At 46.1% G+C, this 25,624-nt stretch overlaps 1 protein-coding gene across 2 annotated transcripts in view; it reads right to left on the reverse strand.

The window, feature by feature from the left end:
- Positions 1-25,624, reverse strand: part of HPS5 (HPS5 biogenesis of lysosomal organelles complex 2 subunit 2) — a 1,306,927-nt gene that overhangs the window by 952,130 nt on the left and 329,173 nt on the right. For both annotated transcript variants that reach the window (XM_069623788.1, XM_069623787.1), the window contains exon 7: positions 24,082-24,297. In XM_069623788.1, the coding sequence (XP_069479889.1) occupies positions 24,082-24,297 (216 nt within the window). The remainder of the gene's footprint in view (positions 1-24,081; positions 24,298-25,624) is intronic.

A 25,624-nucleotide genomic window follows, 5' to 3' on the forward strand; every position in this document is an offset into this window, starting at 1 on the left:
CTTTTAAAGGGATAAAATGGGCCATTTTGGAGAATAGATCCACTATTACGAGAATCGTGTTGCAACCACCACAAGGAGGCAGGTCAGTTATAAAGTCCATTGACAAGGTGTGCCAAGGTGCTGGTGGAATGTCCAAAGGTTGAAGTAGGCCGGCTGGCCTTTTCTTTTGACTCTTATTTTGGGCACAGATTCCGCAAGACAACACAAATGACTTTATGTCTTTTCTCCAAGAAGGCCACCAGAAGTGGCGTTTGATCTTTTCTTCTGTTTTCGCGATACCGGGGTGTCCTTCCATTAATGATTCATGATGACGGGTAATGACAAGTTCCTGCAATTCTTTACTTGGCAGATTTAACCGCTCTTGGAAGTAGGGTAAATCATCCTTAACGGTGTAGTGAGGACCCTTTTGACTCCATTCCAGTAAGGCAGAAGAGTCAAAAAGCTGTTTTACTTGAGCTTGGATGTCCTCAATGGTTTGCAATGAAGTCAAGCCCAGAATTCTTTGTTCCGGTATGATTGGCACAGGTTCTAAACTCGAATTGGGTTCTTCCATGCCTATCCGGGATAAGGCATCTGCCTTACCATTCTTGCAGCCAGGGCGATAGGTAATTACAAAATCAAATTCCGCAAAGAATAAAGCCCATCGGAGTTGTCGCGAACATTGAGCTTTGGCCGTCTTTAAATACTGCAAATTTCTGTGGTCCGTAATTACGGTGATGGTGTGTCTTGCACCGAGAAGATAGTGACGCCAAGCCTTGAAAGCTGATTTAATAGCCAGTAGTTCTTTGTCGGTAATTGCGTAATTGAGTTCAGGTGGAGAGAATTTTCTGGACCAAAAGGCTACAGGGTGTAGTTGGTTAGTTTCTGGGTCTCTTTGCGACAGGACAGCTCCCATGGCCGAACTGGATGCATCGGTTTCCACGATGTAAGGGAGATCTGGGCGCGGGTGCTTCAATACAGGTGCAGAGGTGAATTTGGTTTTCAGGTCCTGAAAGGCTTGTTCAGCCTCAAGAGTCCATTCAAAGCGTTTATTTTTCTTTAGGAGAGCTGTGATGGGTTGAACAGTTCGAGAAAATTCCGGGATGAACCTTCGATAGAAATTGGCAAAGCCAAGCATGCTTTGCACTCCCTTCACAGAGCTAGGAGATGGCCATTTGAGAATGGCGTCCACTTTCCGCGAGTCCATTCGGATTCCTTGAGGTGTCAGGATGAATCCGAGAAACTCCACTTCTGTGGTATGAAAAACGCATTTTTCGAGCTTGGCAAATAATTTGTGCTGGCGCAATTTTTCAAGAACTGCCCTAACATGGTTTCTGTGATCAGATTCTGAGGAGGAATACACCAGGATGTCGTCAATATAAACGATGACACAAACATCGATAAGTTCCCGAAGAACATCATTCATGAAGTACTGAAAGGCGGCAGGTGCGTTGCACAAACCGAAGGGCATTACTTGATATTCGAAGAGCCCAAATTTGGTGCGGAATGCAGTCTTCCACTCGTCGCCCTCTTTTATACGTACCAGGTGGTAAGCTCCTCGGAGATCTAGCTTGGTGTACACACGAGCATCTTTTACTTGGTCGATAAGCTCAGGTATCAGGGGCAAAGGGTAACGATTCTTAATCGTTATCTGATTTAGGGCGCGGTAGTCAATACAGGCCCTAAGGTCTCCTTCCTTTTTAGGTACGAAGAACAAAGCGGAAGAGACTGGTGACTTTGATGGGCGAATGAAACCATTGGCCAGGTATTGATCCAAATACTGGCGCAAATGCAGGTTCTCAGGTTCAGTAAGAGCATAAATCCTACTACAAGGTAGTTGTGCATTGGGTACCAAGTCGATTTGGCAATCGTAAGATCGATGGGGAGGTAAGGTGTTAGCCTGCTCTTTCTGAAAAACGTCTTGGAATTCTTGGTATTCAGATGGTAGCTGTACAGGGGTGGAAGTTACAGAGGCTAGACCCATAGCTGGATTCCTTGGGTAACAGGTTGGTTCACAATCAGGAAAAGTTATCTTCTTTGCTCGCCAGTCTATTCTCGGATTATGTGTTTCTAACCAAGGGATTCCAAGAAGTACTTGAAATTGTGGGGCCTTGATCACATCAAACACGATTGCTTCCCGATGTCCGTCCTGACCCACCAGAGTGATTTCAACTGTGGAATGCGTTACAGGCCCTGAGGGTATTTCGGTTCCATCAACTGTAGTAATTACATCTTGGGTTACTTTCGGGCGGAGAAGAAGCTTAATCCTGGAAGCCAATTCACGGTCTATGTAATTTCCAATAGCTCCACTGTCTATGTATGCTTTTATAGCATGCAACTGCTGAGGCTGTTTTGGGTTCACAAGCACCATTGGCATGACAAAATGCGAGGTCAAAGAGTTTGTTTTCAAGCTCGGCAAGCGGACCCCTACGCTTGTCGGGCTAGGTCGTTTCCCGAACCAGGTGTCAATAACTCGTTATCAGTGGCTCCAACCACCTTCTTGGGTGGTTTAATTGGACAACTTTGAAGAAAGTGACCGGAAGTTCCGCAATACGGACAAAGTTGCATTTGTCGCCTTCTCTCTCGTTCCTTCTGCGTTAATGGTCCTTTAACACTGCCAATTTGCATAGGTTCGGAAACGTCAGTACTCTTGGAGTTAACATGGGTCTTGATAGGTACTCTGGTTTCATACTTGAGCCGATCTGCTTTTCTATTTTGAAGTCTGTGATCAAGTTGAACCACTAAGTCTATGTAGTCTGCGCAGGCCTGGGGTGGATCTACTATCTGAGCTATAACATCTTTAAGCTCTCCGCGCAGGCCTCGATGAAACAATGTGATCCTTTTATTTTCAGGCCATCCGGTTTCCACAACTAGTCTATTAAAGGTGGCGATATAGGACAAAAGATCCTGATTACCTTGTCGTAAGGATAGCAGTTCGTTGTCAAGGGCCTGTCCCTGCGAGTGTCGAGCGAACAATCTTTCCATGCTGGCCTGGAAGCCCTGGAAATCCCGGAGAATGGGATCATCCTGATTTACCAATGGAATAGACCAATCGGCAGCACAGCCACTGAGGTAAGATAGTACAAAGGCTACTTTGGTCTGGTCGTTGGGGAAGGCGCCGGGCCTGCATAAAAAGTGTAAACGGCATTGGTTCATAAAAACGGCATATTTCTTGGGATCCCCCGCAAAACGTTCCGGCGGGGCCAAAGGCATGTGTCCAGGTAGATTGATTTGTACCGGGTTATTCGAACCCATTGTTGTAGAAATATCTCCGGAAACAGGTAAAGGAGTGTGCTCTGCCTGGCCCTGCAATAACCTTTTGGCCAGATCATCAGTTCTTTCCTTGGATAGGATTAGTTCCCTTCTGAGAGCATTAGTCTCCTGGCGGGCTGAGTGCACTTCTGCCCGTAATTCCCCTAAAAGATGGGCCAGCTGATCTGTCTCGGAAGTCTCCATAGCGCCCAGGTGGGAAATTGTGGTAAGTCTTGGCGTTCTGTAACGCTCACCTGGTTCCCACGGAGGCGCGGCGTCGAAGGCGCAGAACTCTGAAGATGGACAGGAAGGGCCCCTCTATTCTGGCTTCCCTGGCTCGTTGGATACCCTCCTGTGCGTGAAAAGGGAGTATTACCAACTGTGGAACAATGCTCAAGCCTCCCACTCCCTTCCAACCCTCCACGATACCTCCTCCACGATTCCCTGTGAAGCCTCACCTTAGGGTTTGGAAGGATGAGCTCTCCATCCTGCTTCTGATGCAGGGGCGCGTTGAAACCCAGTTACTTCACTGGATTGAGGATTGATGGGAGTTCAGGTAAGCTTGACTGTTCAGGTAAGGCGCTGTAAAAGTTCTGTTCAAAAGTTCAAGCTTAATAATAATGTTCGTTGTCTAATTGCAGCAAGCGCTAATGCTTATGTCTTTTTCCCCTTAGGGGCCGGGGTTTGGAGTGCCGGAGATATGGCGCTGACCCGAAGTGAAACAGTTCTGGATGAGCGCTCAGGTAATGTCTTTGCATTCGCTCATTCAATGTCTTTGTCTTTTTTCCCCATAGGGGCCGGGGTCCGGAGATGCCAGGAAGCGGCAGGACCCGAAATGCAGTGGGAATAATCCAACAGGTAAGACTTAAAAGGAAACTGAGCTTTCCTTATTCCTTTTCTCCCTCTCACCTTTGTTCTTGTCTTTTTTCCTCTAGGCGCCAGGGCGTAGCTGAATCCGGAAGATCGCTGTTGAAGATGGAAGCGCCTTGCAAAGGTGAGTAAAAGGCAGCGCTGCAGCGATCGAAACGAAATGCCTTTAAAATGATGTCTTCCTTTTCAGGGCCGTTGGAGAAATGACTCCGGGATGCAGATTTAGCAGGTAAGGGCTTTTCTTCTCCTATTCTCTTCCTTTCTCCCCTTGCAGGTGTTCCAGGGTGCTGGCAGGCGTGGCTGAAGTCAGGATGCAGGAGCTGACACAGTGAGCGTCCAGCTGCTAGGTGCAGAACAACGCGAAGCATGTGTGGCTGTTCGGGTGGGGTTTAAATAGCCTTGGAAGAAGTTCCTGGTATGTATCCTTCCACCAATCAGGTATGTATCCTTCCCCGACCACACCCGGGTGGTGAAGTAGTCCTACAGGTTAAGTAGTCCCATTCAGGCCTCAAGAGGGCCTGGATGAAGCAGCAAGGTCTGCATCAGGTAAGTGTGCACCGAAGCACTTAAACACATAGCCTCTTCTATGAGCCTGGGGTCCGCTATGAGCCTGGCGCCTAAGGCGCCAGGACTGAGTCCAAAGGGCCCCGACTTGGGCCCGCTGAGACTTCCCTGGGGAAAATGATGTCTGCCTCTGGGGTTGCTGGGCCCGGCCTGGCTCCTTAGAGGTAGGCATCATGACATTTGCCGGGGCCGTAGCCGCCTGCACCACCAAACTTTTCGGAGTGGGGTGCGTCGTCAAGTAGCAGGGGTCGCGACTGGCTGGACGGTATTTTTTCGGGACCAACTTGCTCACTGCCGGGAGACTCTCCTGAGCAGTCCAAGCTGCCGCCACCCTTCTCTGTAAAGCCATATGAAATGGCAGCACCGGGTCAGTGGGTGGACCTTGGTCAAGGATATCTGTCAGGTCATCCTGCAGAAAATCCACTGGTGGCGCAGACCACCCCAAGTACTCCGTCACCCTTGACATGAGTCGCCTGTACGAAGATTCAGCATGCGTTTCAGGCTCAGGCCTGCCAAACTCGACCTCCGGGGAGGTATCAAGACCACTGGCATCGTGCAAAGACTGACGCAGGTCTTCCAACTGGCTATGACCAGATAACAGGTTATCACGAACCTCAGCAGGAACCGAACCTTCCTCACCCCCTTCATCCACCTCAGAGATATAATCCAGGGGCTGGAATAAATCCCAAAGAAAAAGGCTCAAATACAGGTCTCACCGACTTCTGCATAGCCTTCCTCAGGGTTTCCACCGGAGCACAGGGTACCTCTGATAGAGCATCCTCGAAAGGCATCGAGGGTGTCGACAGAATCGGCGTCGTCGAGCGTGGCGGCGATGGCTTCGACACAGGCCTCGAAGGCGGAGCCCCGAACCTGTCCTTCGACGGCCTCGGCGCCGATGGCATCGATGACTTCCTCGGAGGCGGAGCCTCGAGAGAGTCCCTCGACGGACATGACACCGATGGCGTCGACATTTTCTTCGAAGACCTCACAGGCTCCGACGGTCTCGAGGGTGCCGAGGACCGGGACCTGGAGCGGGCATGGCTAGAGCAATCCACCTTGTCCGATCAGGACCTCAAAGGCGCCCGATGATCGCGCCAATGACCTGAGCTCGAAGGCGTGCGAGCGGTGGCCCTAGGCTTCTTTCGAAGGCGCAGATGGAACGGAGCCCTGCGACTGAAAAATCTGCATCATCTCTGTATGAAATGCAGCCCATTCCGCAGGAGAAGAGTGCTTGTTGGGACAAGCAACCCGGCAGCGGGCAGAGTCGTTGGACGAGGACGGGGAAGGCGACCGCTGACGGCGCTTCCGCCAGTGCCTCAAAGAGGCAGTGGAATGGCGGGAACCACTCGGGACCGACAAGACCCCCTGGACTCACGCCAACGACACGGAGAGCCGCCTCTCAAATTGTCGGTCGGAAGCCCAGCAGATTTTGACTTTCAGGGGCTGGGAAACCCTACCGACAGAAAGCTTCTTCTTGGGCTCCCGCAAGGCCTTTGATGTTAACGACTGGCAATCGTCACAATCATCCGTGGCGTGGTCCTCACTGAGGCACCAGAGGCAGGCGTTGTGCGGGTCCGTAAGCGACATCTTGGAACCACAGTCCCGACACTTCTTGAAACCTAGCCGCGGGGTAGAAGACGAAGACATGATATCTTACACAAACGAAAAGGTTCAAAGAACCGATAGAACAATACTCAGAAGAACCGAGGCGCGCCGAGATCTCTGAAGCGAACATTTGCGGAAAAAACAAACTGAGGCTATGGGCGTTGTGCGTCCTACTTATAACATCTGGTGACGTCGGCTCGACGGAGGCCCTCAAGGACAGCGTATCGACGTAATCGACACAGGACGCAGACGCCGAAAATGTTCCACAGCAGCACAGCTGTGGTGATTACCTGTCATAGATGTGGAATACGTCGGAGGAACCAATCTCTTCGAATAGACTTTACCAGAACTGTCTTGGAATTCTGTTTCAACCTTGGATTTCCTCACTGTTTTGTGTTGAACCTGACTTTGACTTAAAACCTGGGGAAGGGGAATTCACGAAGGTTAAGACCATCCAGTTCAAAGGTGTTAAACACCAGTGTTTAATTTAAAAATTGCCATATATTTTCTTTTTTATGTTATTGTATAGGCATGAGGGCCAGAAATGTAATGTTAGAGTGTTTTTCCTTAGCTTGCTTAGGCAGGAAATCCCTATTAGAGTAGGGCAAGATAGGTGTTGGGATTTCTAATTTGAGTTTAATAAAATGGCATTGTTTGAAAAACCCTGTAAAATGTGTCCGCCTCACATTTCAAACTCCTCACATATGGTGTTAGGGGTGGGAATCATGTGATACAAACTGGGAATCCACTATGTATATGGCAGATTCTGATCAAACAGATTGAGTTAGAAGGTGATCAGCCTAGCCATCGACCTTCCTCTTATGAAACAAATACCTTCCCTTATGGCCCCGGTTCCATCACCTCCCATATTGGCGAGGAAAGGGAGACCAAATCCTTTTCCATCAGAGGAACTGGAAAGTTAAAAGAGGTTTTAAATAATCAATGGCCTCTTGAAATGAATGTAGGATTAAAATTCAGTAAGATATCAGGCCAGTGTCATGATTCCGTGCCTTAATTCGCCTCTACAGTGAAAACAGCGTGTGTCAGCCACTTGTTTCCTGCAACGCTGGCAGCTGCCATGGCGCCCAGGCAGTTGCTATACACGCAAGCGTTGTATCATAGCTGCTGCACACTCGCGTCGGGTAACTACAGCATCACCATGCTAACCCGACACGGCACTTAACATCAACACCTCACGCCCTCTTTTCTGGTCCTTTAAAGAACCACCGCTTAATGGCGCTGGTGCTTCTGAATGAAGTAAGTACCGGCGTGTTGTGGCTCCCATGTCCCTTGTCTTTGTATTACTCTCTGTGACCCTGATTACACTTAAAGGATTTGTTTTGGATCTCGATTTGGTACCTCTGCTCTCCTGGTTACCCGGTAATGAACCTTGGTGTGTTTTTGGACTGCTTTCTGGATTATCCCTTGTTGTAGTTGTTTCTATCATTCTGTGGATTTCTGGATCTTGATTTTCTGCTGGACCTTTCTGGGCTGTGTTGTACACTGGACTATGGATGCTCTGCTGTATCACTGTGTACCATCCCGTTGTTAGTGTATCCTCGTGCCGCCCGGGAGTAGACCCTTACTGACCATACTTACCTTCCTTCCCTTTTCGCTTTACCCTGGAATTATTCTTCTGGCCATTTCATCACTCAAGTCTACATTCTATGTAAACATAGGTAAGGCACACACCTTTAGGGATCATATAATCCGTCCTACCACTCTAGTCATTTCATGTTTCTTCACTCTCTTGTCCATTTAGAGTGAAAACTGAGTCCTAACACCTGAGGCAAACCCGAAATACAGGCTAACCCCAGGCATCACCAGGTTAGTACCGATTTCATTTTCTTATATTATGGAATTGATACTGCAACCTATCTTTACTTCCACAGCTTGGTGTGTGCCTGGTGGTACATTTGCTCTTGCATCGGATCTTCACCTCTGTTTGTGTTCAGTAAACAAACAGAGGGGTGTATCAAGGGGAAGGTCACCCTCATTGAGGAGACCCAATCTTTTGTTTGGGTTTGCAAGATCACCGGAGTTAACAGTGGGTTCATTTACCTGTTCCTTGGTGAGTACTGACAGAATCAAAAGCCTAAGATGGACGAAGCTGATACACTAACCAATCTTATGAAGCTTGTCTCTGATTTACGGAACGACATGACTGCTGTCCATGAAGCCATGCATCTACGGATGGAGTCCTTACAGGATTCAATGCAATCTCAGCCGCAGGTGGATGGACAGGTTGGAGCTGCCGCAGCATGTCCAGCATACCCTCTACCTAGACAAAATCCTGTGCCAGTACTACTGTCCACTCAGTTCCCATTAGCCCCAGCAGAAAGGTTCAATGGCGACCCAAAGACACATCAGACATTCATAAATCAATGCAAATTGCATTTCCTGGGTCGTCCAGCTTCGTTTGCTGACTCTACCATGAAAGCGGCATTTGTCTTGTCATATCTTGAAGGTACTGCTGCCACCTGGGCTAACCCACTGCTAGAAAACAATAGTTATGTGCTTTATGATTGTGACACCTTAATCACAGCAATGAATCAAGTCTACGATACACGTTACAAAACACAAGCCACTGACTTGGAGATTGTTCATTTCAAGCAAGGCAATACTTTGCCAGTTTTAACCAGTTGGCTGCTGAAACCGATTGGCTGGAGGATAAAAAGGCAGTTGTCTTCTATAAGGGACTATCAGACGTCATGACAGATGTCCTTGCTACGGTACCTGTGGTACAGGTGACCTTCCCTGAACTCTTAGATCTGATCTTACAAATCGATGCCTGAAAGGCTGAGAGAAAAGGCAAGAGGAGGTCTCCACCTCCTTAAGCCACAAAATCTGAGCCGGTTTTTGTGAACATCCCAGAAACCGTACCTATGCAAATAGGAGTAGTCCGTGGCCCTCTGACAACTGCAGAAAGGGAACATCGATGTAAAGGTAACCTCTGTATGTATTGTGCTTCCGCCGATCATTTCCTGCGCAACTGTCCAAAAAGAACCATCAGAAAACAGGGAAACTTCAGAACTCGGCCGTAGAAGGAGTCCCTCAGCCGAGTACATTTCCTTTGGACTCCCAATATCTGGAACTGAATACATTTGGCATTTCCACATTATGCGCACCCTTAAAGGCATGGTCTAGTAAAAAATGTATTGTCCCTACGGGTCGGCCATGTTTTTTTAAGCCTAAGTGGCTCGATTTTAGAAAACTTTCCTATGGACCTTACCCGAGTTTTCGTCCATTAAACGCACACGAAAACAAGCACCAGGGAGCCGCCATTTTCTGATAATCCTATCTTTTCCCCCATCGCCCTGGCTGACCTGCTTTTGCGGCACTAAATCAATTCCCCCGCCCCTGAGCCTGACATTATCAAAACATTCATATTCCCCGCCTCTCTCTGTGATGTTACTGTGCTGCGTAGGCAAACGCGCCCAGTCGTCTTCTGCGCGACTCCACACAGAACCCGGAAACCAACACAGATCAACTCACAACACAGCGCGCCACAATTCGGAATATGAAACTGTACTTTAAAATGAAACAGCAACACGGTACATTTGGTAAAGTACATTTATTTGACATTCAATGTTTAGAGAATATTCAGCAATTGCCATATGAACTCCGGAAGCCATTTATTTTCTTTTATCTGTATCCGCAATAACTGTTCCGTTTCATCTTGAGTCACGCGCTGTTCCTTTATGGTACACAGGGTGTTCATTTTCGTAAAAAGAATCACTTTGGAAGCACGGTGAACCGCAAGGCTGTTCCATCAACTAGGCACTAGTCCAGCCTAAAGGTTGATATGTTGCTTCTAGCCACTAGTACAGCATAAGGACATGTGGGCCCTTGGCGATCGTCCCATAATATGGTGATCGTGCTCCAGTTGTTGACACGAAGCTGCAGGTGTCTGCTGAAGAATCCATCCGCCGGTGTCTCAAACAGATGGCAGTGGCATTTTATTTATTACGGCCGATCAGAAACTATTTGCTTGCAAGGATAGTTCAATGGAGTATGTTCGTCTCTAAAATCAATGCGAAAAGTAACGGGATAAATCGAGGCAAACACACAATGATAAACGACAGTTAGTCTACATGCGTGAGGAATGATATGATATGGCATTTGTAACGCGCCTATACTCAAGTGTTTCTAGGCGTGACGAGGCAGGTGGGGAACAAGGGCAGACAGACAACGATCCTACTAGGCCAGGTGTCTTTCTGATTGCGCATGGGGAAGGGCTGTACATGGTTAGTTGAAAACAAATTAAATACTAGGGCCAGCTGGTGGCAAGTGCAAGGTAAATGCCGGGAGAAGGGGCTGAAGGATACAGAGACAGTCCCGTAGTGCAGGTAGGCAGTGCTGGGCCAAGGACCGAGATCGGTGAGACCAGTCGACCTGCATGCCCATGTGCCCACTACGAACACGTTTTACTTGCTTTTCCTTGCTCTTCATTCATTCATTTATTCATGCATCCATTCATTAAATCTTCATTCCGGTATAAAAGCGTGTAAAGATTTACTTACATTATATTTGAAATTTCCATTGTGTCTCTTCGTAATGCAGTCTGTAAAACGGACCGTGCTCTTGACAACGATTTTTCGTATACTGAACTAAAATGAAACTCGGTCTAGTTTCTGAATTTTCTGCCTTATCGTCCCTTACGTTATTGCGCACTCCCTTCAAATGTAGTTCTTTCGGCATGGTCCCTGTCTCAAGGTCAAAAAACAATAGACCCTTATACTTCCAGTGCGACTTGTGGGCCTCATCTGGGCGCTGTCCTTCGCATTCTTTATTTGCAACATCACGTAGTATAGGCCTCTGTGAGAACTTGAAGTTTAGAATCCGTCTATGTAGTGCGCCTCAATGTGCAAATGCGAACTGGCTTCTCTCCCAAATGCCACAGCCTGCTTGGCTGGCGCGTTCTAAGTGCCCCAATTTTGTCCCCGTTGTCTGCGAGCTTTGCAGCCCAAATTGAGACATTTAATTTTTTGCGGAAGGTCAGGGAAAGTATAAAGTACCACAAGTGAGATTTATTGTTTGTTTGTTTGTTTTATCATTTGCAATACGCAAGCCTCCCCTCCGTTAACAGTGCGCAGCATTTACATTTACATGAGATGAGACAAGAGACATGAGAAAAATATATACATACACATATGTGAGGTGAATAGAGAGAATTCAAAGATGACACCCAGCTTGTTCGCCACCCATGATGGTGAAGGTACGGGTTAGGTTTACAGGTACACTGTACAATAACATTTATTTACAAAAAGACAATCGTATTGCAATTATTTGAACCGGGATTTGTACTTCACAATCAGCTGTGCTTCGGGTGGGCAATGTTCGGTGGCAATGGATCACTGCTCTGCACAGAAACGTCCAAAATTCCATATCTGTGCTTCTCTAACACAGCAACAATAAGGCCTTTCACAAAGTCGAACTGCATTTCATCATAGACTGGTTTGATCACCCATTGCTTACTTCGTTTTGAAAACACCTTAGTGTAGCGAGGCATCCTTACTTTACCCCTAGTCCTAGATTGTTCACGTCCGACATTGCTGTTATGGGCCAAGACTGCTAGTAGAGTGCGATGTTTCATGCCCCGAAAGCTAAAATGCAAGCGCTTTGGCCTGTACTTAGGCACATATTGTGGAACACCTCCAAATCTCCTGCGTTACAAAATTCTGTCAGTCCTCTGAACAATCTTCTCAATGGCTTTGTGTGTCGTAAAGATGGAATCAACCACTTCTTCTTCCGTGCCTCCTCTGGGGACAAAGGGCCATGTTCACATTGGTGGAAATGTTCATTTGCTGTCCAGCGGTGAACGTTGGTACAGTGGTGCATCAGTGACCGCCATTTTTCAAGTAGTATTTCCACTGACCCCTCACAAGTTTTTGAGCTCCACCAAAGATGGTTGGTGATAGAATGTGACCACTGCAAAATACTTTCAAAACCTTTTTTTTTCCCTGCAGCCGAGATTTTCTTATTGATTGATTTAGCAAGATGCCATACGTCAAATTGATGTTTAATATGAGGGAACTGCTCTCTCATTGTCTTGGCAATTGAAACGTGTCTATCCGTGCCTACGAGGTCGATGTGCATTCCCCTTGATTGAAGATATTCCACTGATTTTATAAATCCTAGTTTCTCCATGGCCACTGACGATGTACATTGTGTTACCTGCACGACCACCGAACTCACAATTGTCTTACTATCCATGTCCTGAAAGTGGTAGGTGCAGTACTTGGCAGAAAATCCAGGGCTGTCGCACTGTCCATCGCCGGCTAGCCTGAATCGTTTGCCTTCGAATGTACTTGCTAGAGACAATTGTTCAATTTTCCAAGCATCACTAATGGCCGGAAACAGATAATCACGTTGGTATATGTAGTACAGCGCTTTAGAAATGAAATGGAGTCCCACAAACTGAAAGAAAGCCTCTAACTTTCTAAAACTGGAGCCACTAAAAAGTGATGCAGCTGCACACAGTAGATTGCCTGCTGGCAGTTTCCCCAGCATCGGTTGTGCAGACCATGAGAACCTATGATTTAATCTACAGGCGGCATTTATTTTGACGTTACTGCCTTTTATTTGACGAGTCACATTAATCAATGGCTTCCCAAATACTTTCCCTCTAATGGAATGCACACATTTCAGCATACTTATAATTTCCATCAAACAACTGTCGAATACAATGTATTTGCTCTCTTTCATTAGACTGTCATCCTGCGTCAACGTTGTTTCGGCCTGTGACATTGTGGAGATTTCAACACATTGGAAAGTAATATCGCTGATATCAAGTTCTGATGAGTCTATGGATGCTGCGGCTGGTTCGTTCTCTGTCATTTCGACATCTATTACTTCAACATTGATGGGAGAACACAACAATGTCGACAGGTTTTTTGGTGGCAAATTTTTGGCGGGTGTAGATTGTGTAAATTGATCTGCAACTACTTCAGAGCTATCTTCAATACATTCAATAACATCTTCTTGTGGTGGTGCGGTCGCACTGTAGCTATGGTCCAATGCAACTTTGCTGTAGTCTCCAAACACAGTTAATTCATGTTCTGGCCATTGGACATGAGCATCTCGAGCCTGAACACGCCTCGCCTCAATTAATAGTTCCTCCATAGTGTACACGGTCTGGCAAGCCACATCTCTCATTCGCTTCACTGTCTGTGTGTGTGTATAGTTCTGACACCCACGGGTAACTGGAGGAGAGATTGGAAAAGGGATGTTCAGTTTAAACACAAGATGGAGTGTAGTAGAATTGACTGGAAAATAACATAAAATAGTCTCCAGCACAAACATTTTTTTAAAGTTATGAACTGTTTGTAACTAACCTTTTTTTGTTTTTTTTCTTTGCAACTTTTTTGACTCGACCTTCAACATCTGCACGCTGTAGCTCCCATTCGTTTCCGCATGTCCTCCCTTCCTCTTGCGCTGCAACAACTATATTTTCTGTATCCGCATAGACAGCACGGAATGAGGCTCCATCGTCTCCCTGAAACATAGTACTTTCATTACTATGTATCAAAATATTGTTAGCATAAAACACACGTGAGGACGACCACACAGGTACATCTCAATAGCCAAACACGATTTAAACATTGTGTGCAACAATCAAACGACAAGTATTCAACCAGTGATGATCTATTTCGATGGAACTGTCAGTATCCATACCTCTGGCTCTGCATGGACTGCCATGAATGGTTGTATTGGAGAGGAGGCATCCGCATCTCCCTGAAACACAGTACTTGCATTAGTATGCTTTTCAATATTGGAAACACAACACACACTTGGGGTCGACTGCACAGGTACATATAAAGAGATAACCAAAAATGATGCATTGTCCAAAAGAATCAAGGAAAATCCAAATATGATCACATTTCATTGACTTATTTCAACGATTCCTTTACATCTGCATCATCTAAATGAGAAGTTGTGATTGTGGTGGAAGCTCCGTCGTCTCCCTGAAACACAGTACTTGGATTAGTATGGTTTTCAATATTGGAAACATAACATACACTTCGAGTTGAACGCACAGCTACATATAAAGAGATAACCGCAAATGATGCATTGCCCAAAAGAATCAAGGAAAATCTAAATACGATCACATTTCATCGACTTATTTCTCCAATTTATTTACATCTGCATCATCTAAATTGGATGTTGTGATTGTAGTGGAAGCTTCGTCGTCTTCCTGAAACACAGCACTTGCGTTAACAGGGAAGAAAGTATAGCAAATGGAATCACGTTATATGATCACGCATGATGGAGCTGTCATTATCCATACCTCGTGCTGCTGAAGAATATCTATGGATGTTGCAAATGTAGTGCGCACTTCCGAAAGCTGTTGCGCCGATTCGTATACGCATGGTCCCGCTTGCACTTCCCCTGGAATTACTTGAATATCAGGCTCTGCATCAAGTGCCGAGGTTGACGCTCCATCAACTGCCTGAAACATAGTACTTGCATTAGTGAGGATTACAATAGTGAAAACATAACACACACCTGGGGTCGACAGCACAGGTACATATCAACGGCTAACCACGAATGAAACATTGTGTAGAACAATCAAACGACAAGAATTCCAGTTCTGATGATGACGCTCGATGGAGCTGTCAGTATCCATACCTCCTGCTGTTGATGAACATCTAGAAATGTTGTACATGTGGCGGACGCTTCAGCATCTCCCTGAAAGACAGTACTTGCATTAGTATGGATAACACTAATTATAACCGAAAACAAACACCAGTGGACGATAACTAAGGTGTACATCAATTGGAAAGCACTAACCAAACATTCGGTAAAATGATTACACGATAAAATAAAAATATTACTTGACATGCATAAAACAGGTCTGTAGCGGATTAGCCTAGTAAGATTACCTGATACGCGCTAGAAGTGGTTGATAACTGCGACCATGTCAAGGATGTAGAATGTTCTTGCTTCAGATTCAAGGGATAGTCAAGAAGTTGTAAAGGTAAATTAATGATTGATAATGAAATGCCAATATTAAAAATAGCCATGTAAGGCGACAGAATACTTGTAAAATGCTCAATACAGCACAGTTCCCTGTTCCCATATATATACATTGCGTTTGTGGGTTATGAAATCGAAAAAGAATATATTGGTAAATGTCATTATTCAAACAACTATACAATCATATCAATATCGAAATTATTACAAGGGATAGAACACCTACAATATCAATTAATCCGTTCGGATACCTACACACTACCGCAAGGCCTAAAGCTAAATCCGGACACTTGACTCACCGGTGGCGGAATGTGGACGAATAGGGTGGGAATAGCGTTTGAGCAATTTCCGTGTCGTTCGCCGTTTATTCTTCTTTGTTACCCAAGATGTTGTGTACATGTCCAAGGAAAAGTGCCGGCTGCAGATGCGGTATCGATCACCCCTCTTGTCCTGTAAGACTTGTTGGACTCTACTTTCCAGCTCATCCAGTGGATATCTGCAATGTCTGACCCATTCTCTTATTCGATCAACAGTTTTCGGGAAAACATGCATTGAAGTGCCTTCAGATTTCGCATGGGTCTTCGAAGGGCAACCGCTAATCGAACAGGCAGGCATTGTTGATAAATCTGAAAAGTAAATATCGACATTATTATACAATCTTCAAGAATAAAGATTTGATACAAAAGTAAATGAATCATACAATGATCAATGCAAGGTTTGTTTTGGTCGCAGGAACTATACCAGTTCATTATGTGCGGCTTAGTATTTGCATAAGTTGCAGAAATGTATAAATGATGTGACTAAAAACTGAACATGTGACTCATCCCTTGGATGTTCTGTATTGCACGAGAAGGAAACATGCTTACATCATAGACTGGACCCCCGAAGGATGCAATACGATGACAATTGACACAGATGAAAATAAATAGATCTATTGTTAGCATAGCAATGGAAATTCAAGTCAATAGCAATGAGACCAATGAACATAGCACTATTGGGTACTCTACTCGCAAATAGATAGAAATTTAAAAATCTGCGAAATATGACCAGGATACATGGCCTTACCTTGACCAACAAACAGTTGGATTCAGCAAGCAGAGCAGTATGTTGCGGGAGAAAAGGTGGATGGCCACAGGTAGCGCACTGATGGGTATGCTCAAAGCGGTCACAGAAGTTCACGGATAGCACGACGACGAGCAGATTAGCATAGATCTCAGTGGTTCCCAGGTAGCACGTTCAGGAGTTGACTTGCAAAGCACAAAGATGTTCTCATGATACATTTCGAGTGGTTTTTAAAGTATTAGAAACTGGGGTGTGTATGTGAATGAATGACTTATGTGTGTCGTGGTATTAGGGGGGGCGGCCTGCTTCAAGGGGAGGCCTGGCTGGAGACACGGGGTCTGAGGAGGCCATGTGACCGATGGCCCCTTGGCGTGGGACACCTTTTGAAGTGTGCATGTAGTTTGGCACCTTGGCCTTTCGCGCCCCTGACAGCCCCCCATGCCAGCGCGCATCCACCGGCGCAAACCGCCTTTGATACAGGGGGGTTGGATGGATGGGCCTGGGGCGTGCAGATAAGGCACAGGAAGACTGCTGAATGGAGACACACTTATGTGGATTGCAGGGGGGCGGCCTGCCCCAGGGGAGGCCTGCCTGGAGACAAGAAGTCTGAGGAGACCATGTGAACAATGGCCCCTTGGCGTGGGACACCTTTTGAAGTGTATATGTAGTTTGGCACCTTGGCCTTTCGCGCCCCTGACAGCCCCCCATGCCAGTGCGCATCCACCGGCGCGAACCGCCTTTATATCAATATATAGTATATCGCCTTTATATCAATGATAGTATATCGTTGCTTATCAATAACAAATGCCACATACCGGAGATTCTTGTGAGCACAGACCCACACTTCAACCGGTGTATTATAGTGGTCAAGACCCTAAGGCCTGTATAATCCAATGGTAATTGTTAGTATAGATATATGTGTGACTTTTATAGAGACATAACCTACTGAAAAACTTTGAACAAGTGTTATTTAGTGCATGCATTATCGAGAATATGTTATGTTAGCTTAGATAGATAGTGACCACCCTGCTTCACAGCGACCAGACCTTCACCCATTCGGAGCACAGATGTCTGACGTCCATCCTTGAATGGAGACACACTTGATTCATTTAAAAAATCGAAACAAACGTTGTTAAAATATATGTGGTGTTTTATTTTGTATCTTATTTTCATGACACAAAAATACAAGACTTTAAAGATTATACAGGCCAAGTTGCAGCACAGCGAGAGAAAATCCCCTGTACTGACCGCTGTCACTCGGGAACGTTTCTCTAATGGCACGAACGGCACAGGTGGGTATCACTCTTCGAACGCGGTGTCCAAGCCTCCCGTGGAGCCACCATGTAAAGGAACGATAGGCCACCAGCCTGTACCACCTGTGAAAAGGGACGAAACAAACTGTTTTTAAATGACCAAGATAAGTTTAATAAACGTTTGTTGTCAATGACAATTCTTGTAACTAATGGCATTCTGCACGGACAAATGCTATCTAGACAATGCACTCTATTGAACGACTTACATGCGTTACAATGATATGTAGATGTAATTTTGGATACAGTAGAAGATCATGAAATAGGAGTGGCATGACAGCAGAGTATACTTACTCGTTACTCGGATTACGAGGACGAACAGTTGCGCGAAGTTCGTGCATAAGCACCATCATTATTCTCAACACGGCCCGTGTGAGGCAGGCTGCCCTGAAGTCTGGCAGCTCAGTGATGCATTGCGGTCGTGGCTCGCCTTCCGAAATGTAGGCCAGGCATCCCGGGTTTTTTCGGCAGCAGCAGTTCTCGTCCTCGGTTGGCATTAGCTCGCACCGATTGCATGTGCACCAGGTGGAGACGCCGTCCATTCGACTAGGCCCAGGCTCTTCATCTGTTGATTCGTCCTGCCAACTGCCGTCCGAATCCCCATCGTTTTCGCGTGCTTCCCTTTCCAGTAGTTCCTCCTCGGTATACTCGGGCTCGTACATGTAGGGCATTATTGTAGCCATTGTGTGGTAAACAGAGTAAAATAATTTACAGAGATGGTACAGGTGTTCCCACGGGCTACAAGCAGCGAAGGTAGCTGACCAGAGCACTGAAACAAGTCACAGAATACTCAAAGCAACACAGAGAGAGGAATGGAATCGAAAATCTGCTGCTGTGTCTTGTGAAACAGTCTGTTTATACTTATTGAGCAAAGAGGCGTCCTGCCATTTCCATGGCGACACGTCATTAGCTGAAGCGCAGCGAATGTTTACACGAGACGTGCTTTGGCGTTGGGAAATGGGCGGTACGAGTCTGCTGATGACAGGCTCAGGGGCGGGGGAATGGATTTAGTGCCGCAAAAGCAGGTCAGCCAGGGCGATGGGGGAAAAGATAGGATTATCAGAAAATGGCAGCTCCCTGGTGCTTGTTTTCGCGTGCGTTTAATGGACGAAAACTCGGGTAAGGTCCATAGGAAAGTTTTCTAAAATCGAGCCACTTGGGCTTAAAAAAACATGGCCGACCCGTAGGGACAATAAAAATGTTTACTAGACCATGCCTTTAACAGGCAGCACGCCACAGACATATTGCTTAATGACACTATAAATAGGAGAGCCTAATTTGGGACAAGAAGGTAACCACCACTATGGGGTTGCAATTATAGGAGTTCAGGCACACCTTCAAGGCAGTCTAGAACAATCTTATCACATTATTTCCTTTTTCCGTTTTTTCCCCCGCTTTCTTCTTTTTTGAATCTCCATATGGTCCTGAAGGGATTTAACCCGGTACTACCACGTCTCAGCTATTATGCATTTTTGAACCATGAAGAAGGCTAAGCACAAGCCCTCTGATACCTAAGTATATCAGTACTTGTACCTAACTAACTTCTATGGTTATTTTTCTTTTCAACACCCAACCTACCTCCCCAACCCCCCCCCCTCCCCCCTTATTTTCGGTCCTCTCTCATTTAATATCCATTTATTTCAGGTTTTGTTTTGATACTGTGACTTTGCATTTGTTTATATTACACTTTGGTTGATCATGTAACGAAAACAAAACAACTCTTTCTTTTTCTGTACAATCTGGTCATACATGATATATCACGGCTGACATGTTTTTCATTATTGCAATGTACACGGTAATGCCTTCTGTTTTTCTTATGCTTTTTCTTTTTACTTGATTATATGGTGTTAATATGATGTTTGACTATGCCATGTCATCCCATCATGTACGGATATGGTTTGTTTGCTTTGATTACCTCAGAAACAACAATATACGCCCTGATTTGATAAAGGAACTCAGAATACCGAAACACGCATTATCGTAAAGGGCCACCATTAAAAAACCTGTTATGTTTTAAGCAACAGTTCTCTAGAATCTATTATTGTGGCGCAGTAATTTGGTGTGTGCATGAAACACACTTGCACTCTTACAAACGGAGTAGGGGAACTCTTAGTCTCCGTTCCTTGGACACACCGATGCGACACATCAAAAAAATGTACTACAAAAAATTGTACTTCAAATAACGGTTACGGTGGTCAAATAGTGATATTACAGAAAAGTTCCCTCCTTTTTCCTGTTTTAGCATTTGGAAGAGGGCGGCCCTCCCCAGCAAGCCTAACAGGAGGGATTGCCAGTTGGTGACATCAGCTTCAAGTCTGCTCACCACTGGACGGAGGTTAAGCCGGCAAAAACCATCAGAATTGGGGGACACCCGAATGCCAAGGTAGACAAAACTCTGGATAGAGATCGAGTAAGGATAGTGCTGTGGGAGCGCGTCGGCCCCACCTTGGAGTGGGACGAAAAGTGTCTTGTGCTTATTGACTTTAAGCCCACAGAACTCCTGATATTCGGTAAGGATTACGTTTTTTTCTGGGCATGAGAATCTAGGGTTACTCATGTAGATGAGCAGGTTGTCTGTGTATAGTGAGACCGCCCCTTCCCCCAAGGCCATGCGAACCCAGACCACCCGCGAGACGTCCTGAGCCGGATTGCGAGGGGCTTATCACGACCCTCGCGCAAAACCCCCTCTGGCAAACCCATTGGCCAGGTGGAGTCAGGACTCGGGCCTCTAGAGCCTGGTATCCTCTTCAAAAACCCTCCTGGGGCGAGTCCTGGCATCTATGGCGCCAGGCTCATACACCATGAAAAACAATGTGCTTGGGAACTACTTTATTGTGTTGTCAGCCAACATGAAGGCATCCACATAGCTTGGTTCCTAGGAACCAAGCTATGCGGTCTAGTATTTTGGGTGTGGAAGCCTAGGGACTACTTTACCTGGACTATTTTGCTGGAGCTATTTAAACCACACCCGAGCAAGACAACATGCTTCGCGTTACTTTGCAGCTTGCAACCTGACGCTCACCATGTCCAGCTATTCCCTCGAACCTCGGAGAAGCAGAACCTGCAAGAAGACAAAAGGAACATCATTAGCAGCAGCATCTTACCTACAGTCTTCATCTTTAAACACTTGCAGCTACTGAGAACAGCTTCCCCGAATCTGCACGCCTCCCGGACAGAGCAACCAGAAAGAGGAAGATAGAGGCAACATTAAAGAAAGCAGTAGAGACATTTACAAATTACGAACTGCTCAAAAGGCTTACCTGGCTGGTTGCCTCTAGGCTGGCAACGCTCCGGACATTCCACTCACACTGAAGAACACTGCGACCTACAAGGAAGGAAAACACAGGTTAGCAAGGGCAAGACTTTGCAGCGCTGCGCATAGCGCTTACTTACCGCATCATAGCGCTCTTAATGCGCCATCATTTACCAGCGGGGCTCAACCAAGCCAGTTCGTCGTGCTGAAGCTCTGCATACCTAAGGGAGAAAAAAAGAGACATTTTAAACAAAGAAAGGCATGCAGGATAGCAACAAAACTAAAGAACAGCAATAAGACCTACCTGAACAATATCAAACGGGCCGGCGTCCGTGAAGTAACTGGACCGCACTCGCCCATGAAAGACAACACGCCCCTGCAAAGAAGGCAGGACGGAGAGCACGCCTAATTGTACCACAAGGTGAGGAGAGGGCTCCAGAGGAACTGAAATCATACAGGGGTGGAGGGAGGATACTTACCCCAGTCGGTCAGTTTTGAACACAGTCCTCCTGTATTTTCAGGCAGAACCTTCCCGGCAGACCACATCACGACATGATTGGGACATGATGCCGGTGACCTCCTAAGGGAATCAATAGCATGTGAAGAGAGGTGCCTGTTGGCTGTTGCAGCGTCTGTGCCTGGGTGAGGGGTGCCAGGATTGGCATGACTAGGACGCCCGGAACAAAACAACATATACAGGGAATCGAGCGCAGTCACCTCACAGCCAACAGACCGAGGACGCATCAGCGCAATGCCAGACCATAAAACAGGCAAGCCTGTTAAGGCACCCGAGCTGAGGCACCCGCATTAAGAACCAAGTTAGGCTCCCCGTCCCGAAGCACCTCCACACGCGGATAACGTTTAATACCGGCATAGATGTGGGACAGCCGGCCCGATGACACTCCACAGCTCCCGTATCCCAGTCAGCCGATGGATTTAATCACGCCTCCATACATGGCCTGCCCACTCTTACTCCACGGCTCCCTAAATTAGCCAGCCGATTGATTAAGAGACACGAGGCACGCCATCCGACCCGTGGCATCCACCCCATGCCTTCAAACATGGCATCCTTCACCGTCACAAGCACCACGTACACACGGTAGAAGAGATAACTATGCCTCCAACCCGTGGCGTCCTAGTCATGCCAATCCTGGCACTCCTCACCGAGGCACAGACGCTGCAACAGGCCACCTCTCTTCACATGCTATTGATTCCTTTAGGAGGTCATCGGCATCATGTCCCAATCACTAACACGTCCCGCATACAGGGACCGCACAGGGCCAGACTATTCACGTTAAGGGCACCCATCTGCTCATGGCATCCTGGCCAGCACACCACTTCCTTTCCGCCATTCCATCACTTGATACCAGCGCGGCACCCACATTTGGGCACTGTATCAGCCAGTACCCAACACAAAACGAGCAGCAGTAGGGCAACTTGCAAATAGTTATCAGCCCACAAGCTGACCCTCCACATAGCACGCCAACCAATGGATCAGCGACATTCGCACAACTGATTACAGGGCCAAGAGAACAGGGGCATGTTTTTAACGAAACTGACTCCCTTCCTTCCCCAAAAAGACATCCCTCAGGACACACAAGACTAACATGCCCAACCATTATCCGCAGGGCCCATGAAGAGCCCAGCTGTTATACACAGGACCCACGCAATTCAGACAGATGACCCCACTGGGGCAGAGACAACTACCAATAGTTAAGATGACATCTTCAACTTACAACAATACATGTTAACCATACAAATGTGCTTAATTAACACAGTACTCTCCCTCTTCCTCCTCTCTCTTCTTTCCTCCCCCACTCATCGACCTTATGAATTGTATATTACGTATTATACGTGCCAAAATGTTTTTTAATCAATGTATTACAATTGCTGATTGAAAAATGTTATTGTACACACTCACTTGATTCATGATCGATACAATATCACCACCACACCTCGCACTCTGCACATGCACACATAAATCGCTGTCGCAAATGTCACCAAACAAACACCTGTTGGATATATGTGTGTACATTTAAACTTGCATCAGCTTTGATAAAGACCCATGAGGTCGAAACACATGTCGGCTGACCACAATTGGGCCCATGAGCCCACACCAGAATTGAATAAAACCCCCACTGTTAACTAAACGCAAACAGAATGGAAAATCTACTTTTTCAAGAAAACAAAATCGCGAGGTATCCGGGAAATCCCCCCTTATCATACCATTAAGGAGGTGTGGGCTTCACCGCTTAAACCATCCTGTGACCTTCCACCAATTATAAGGGTATCAAAAAACGGTCAGAGCTTAGCAAAGACGGTTCCAAAACCTAGGGCCCAATTTCGTGTGCTTCATGGTTCTCGAAGTTTGTTATTGGTGGAACTTGCTTAGAAGATATATCATCAAGTTGTTCCACTTATTTTTCAATTGCTAATACTTTCAAAGAAATAGATTTGTCTTCTGTGAGTACTCTCCAAATTGAGAGCTTGAACGAGAAATGCAACTTTGAAATCAAATGTTCTCGTAGGCCTTTTCATGAGATCTCCTAATGTGAATGCCCCTCGAGGTAGCCAACTGGTTTCCCAGTGCTGAACTGGTCTGCCAGTGGACACCATTACGATGCGTTTTCTCTTAAACTCCCTGTGGGCTTCAATGGAAATTATGAAGGTGTCACTTTGGGGTGAAGAAGGTGCGATTTGCGAACCCAGTCACTAGATGGCAGCTTTTGCAGAGCATATGAACGTGTAAACCATTCACACTGCGCCGTTTGAGCTGACTGTGTATAAAGAAGTTACTACCCCGTCTACTTTGCCATTTACACACTTATGTTTAAGTATCTAGATTTTAAAAACAAAATTTCTTTTACCCAACAATTCATAAATACTTATACTTGAAGCTTCAGTTTAAGCTTTTGATTTGGCACATGTGTAAGTAATCAAGAAAACATTGAAGCATCAGGAGCTTTTAATTGACTCCCTCTTTTATAGCAAGCACGGTTTCACCACAGAGAAAAATGCTCTGCGTGAATACATTGTTTTGTCTTTCTTTGGCACACTAATTTACGAAGAGTACAAGAGAGCCTAATGAGTACATAATCCAACTGGCAAAAAAGGGCATGTTTACTTATAATTGAAAATCCCTTTTCATATTTCTTAACGGTTTTAAAAGTTAATGTGATTCAGCATTTCATCCGAATTGACATAAAATACCTTAAATTAATGACAGGGAGAGGTGGGGAAGACAGCAGCTGTTTGAACTGATGCGTACTTTGCACTTCGCCATCAAAATTAACTTCCCACATTCTGGACCCCGGCCGTGCACAGTATATTAAAGGCTGCTGGCTGGCCGAACTCCTCATAGCCGGGAAGAAGCAGGCTCCATAGTCTCCATCTCGTTCTTTGTTACCAATTTTCCAGAACTTTTCCCTGGAGTGAAACAAACCAATCAAATCTCACACAAGTGACTTGTAGGCCCCACGTTATGTTCAGTTGTAACATAGTCCGATACACAATACTGTGGCCTATTTTCCTGCAATTTTGCAAAACGTTAGAAAAGCAAATACTCGTTCATCATGACACTACAAATCATGTTTTAAAATAGAAAGTTTAGGCAAAACATTCGTAGAAAATGTGTGCGACCCACGTCGGGCAGGACTCCCGGATGAATGATAGCCTTTTTTGGGTTGCCTTTTTAAACAGAACAGAGCTGCCTGAACTGGTTAGTGTACATCTGGAAGAAAACCTTATTGAACAGGATTCATTGACCATTTATTAGGAGGAATATGCCAGCTCTATTTCCAACAAGGCGAGTTTCCAAGCCTAAGCAAACAGGCAATCTTTTAGGTTTCCATCTGGTGCCTGTGGTCGCACAATCAACACCAGCTCTCAAGAGGGGAGCAGAGAAGATACAAATGCAGGATAGCACAATATTTCTTGGAGTAAAGGAATGTTCACACAGATTTTATTTAAAAAGATATCTTATAGTTAAGCACCTTGCCACAGGACAGTTTATGCTGGGACAGTGAACGTCGGTTACACCCAGTGTCGGCCTTAGTGGTAGTAGCGCCCTGGGTAGTTTAAGAACATTTTGGCCACCCCCTTTTTTTAACTTCCCTCTCTGGTGCCTGAGCAGGGAGTTAATCAATGGAATAGGGCGTTCATGCTACTGCATGAGCGCCCTATTCCAATGAAAACCCTCGCCCCCGCGTCAGAGCAGGGAGGTGAGCATCTCAAATGGGGTGCTGCTGCTTTTGCATCAGCACCATATTGTTATTAAATGCATCCCACCGTCGCGCGTGCATTTAATAACAATAGGGCGCCTGCCGCGCCTGCACCCACTATGCCAGCTCTGGGGAGCCCTTGAAAGACTCCCCTGTGGGGGCCTGGAGGGGGGCTAACAGCAACTTGGAGGTCTAATGGCAACCCGGGCGGTCGTTGACCCACCCTGCCTTAAGTCTGGCCCTGGTTACACCAATGGCAGGAGTTCCTGAAAACCAGATGAAGACGGAGTCACAGGTGAGTGTTAAACAGCAGTTCTCTGGGTTCTATGTGATTTTAACTAAAAGATTTTAACGAAAAGATTTGAATTCGATTTCATCTACATTTTTTTGGGGTAGATTTTGCTGTGCAAATATATGTGGGGGAGACCGGCCTCCCCGCAGCCCCACCCATACGCCCACTACATTATGTATTCAGCTAAACCCACTCGCACATATATTTGCGGCAAAATGCATTACAATAAATTCGATGAAAT

Source organism: Ambystoma mexicanum, chromosome 11 (genome assembly GCF_040938575.1).
Source record: "Ambystoma mexicanum isolate Mex_15411 chromosome 11, UKY_AmexF1_1, whole genome shotgun sequence".
In the NCBI taxonomy this organism is placed as follows: domain Eukaryota; kingdom Metazoa; phylum Chordata; class Amphibia; order Caudata; family Ambystomatidae; genus Ambystoma; species Ambystoma mexicanum.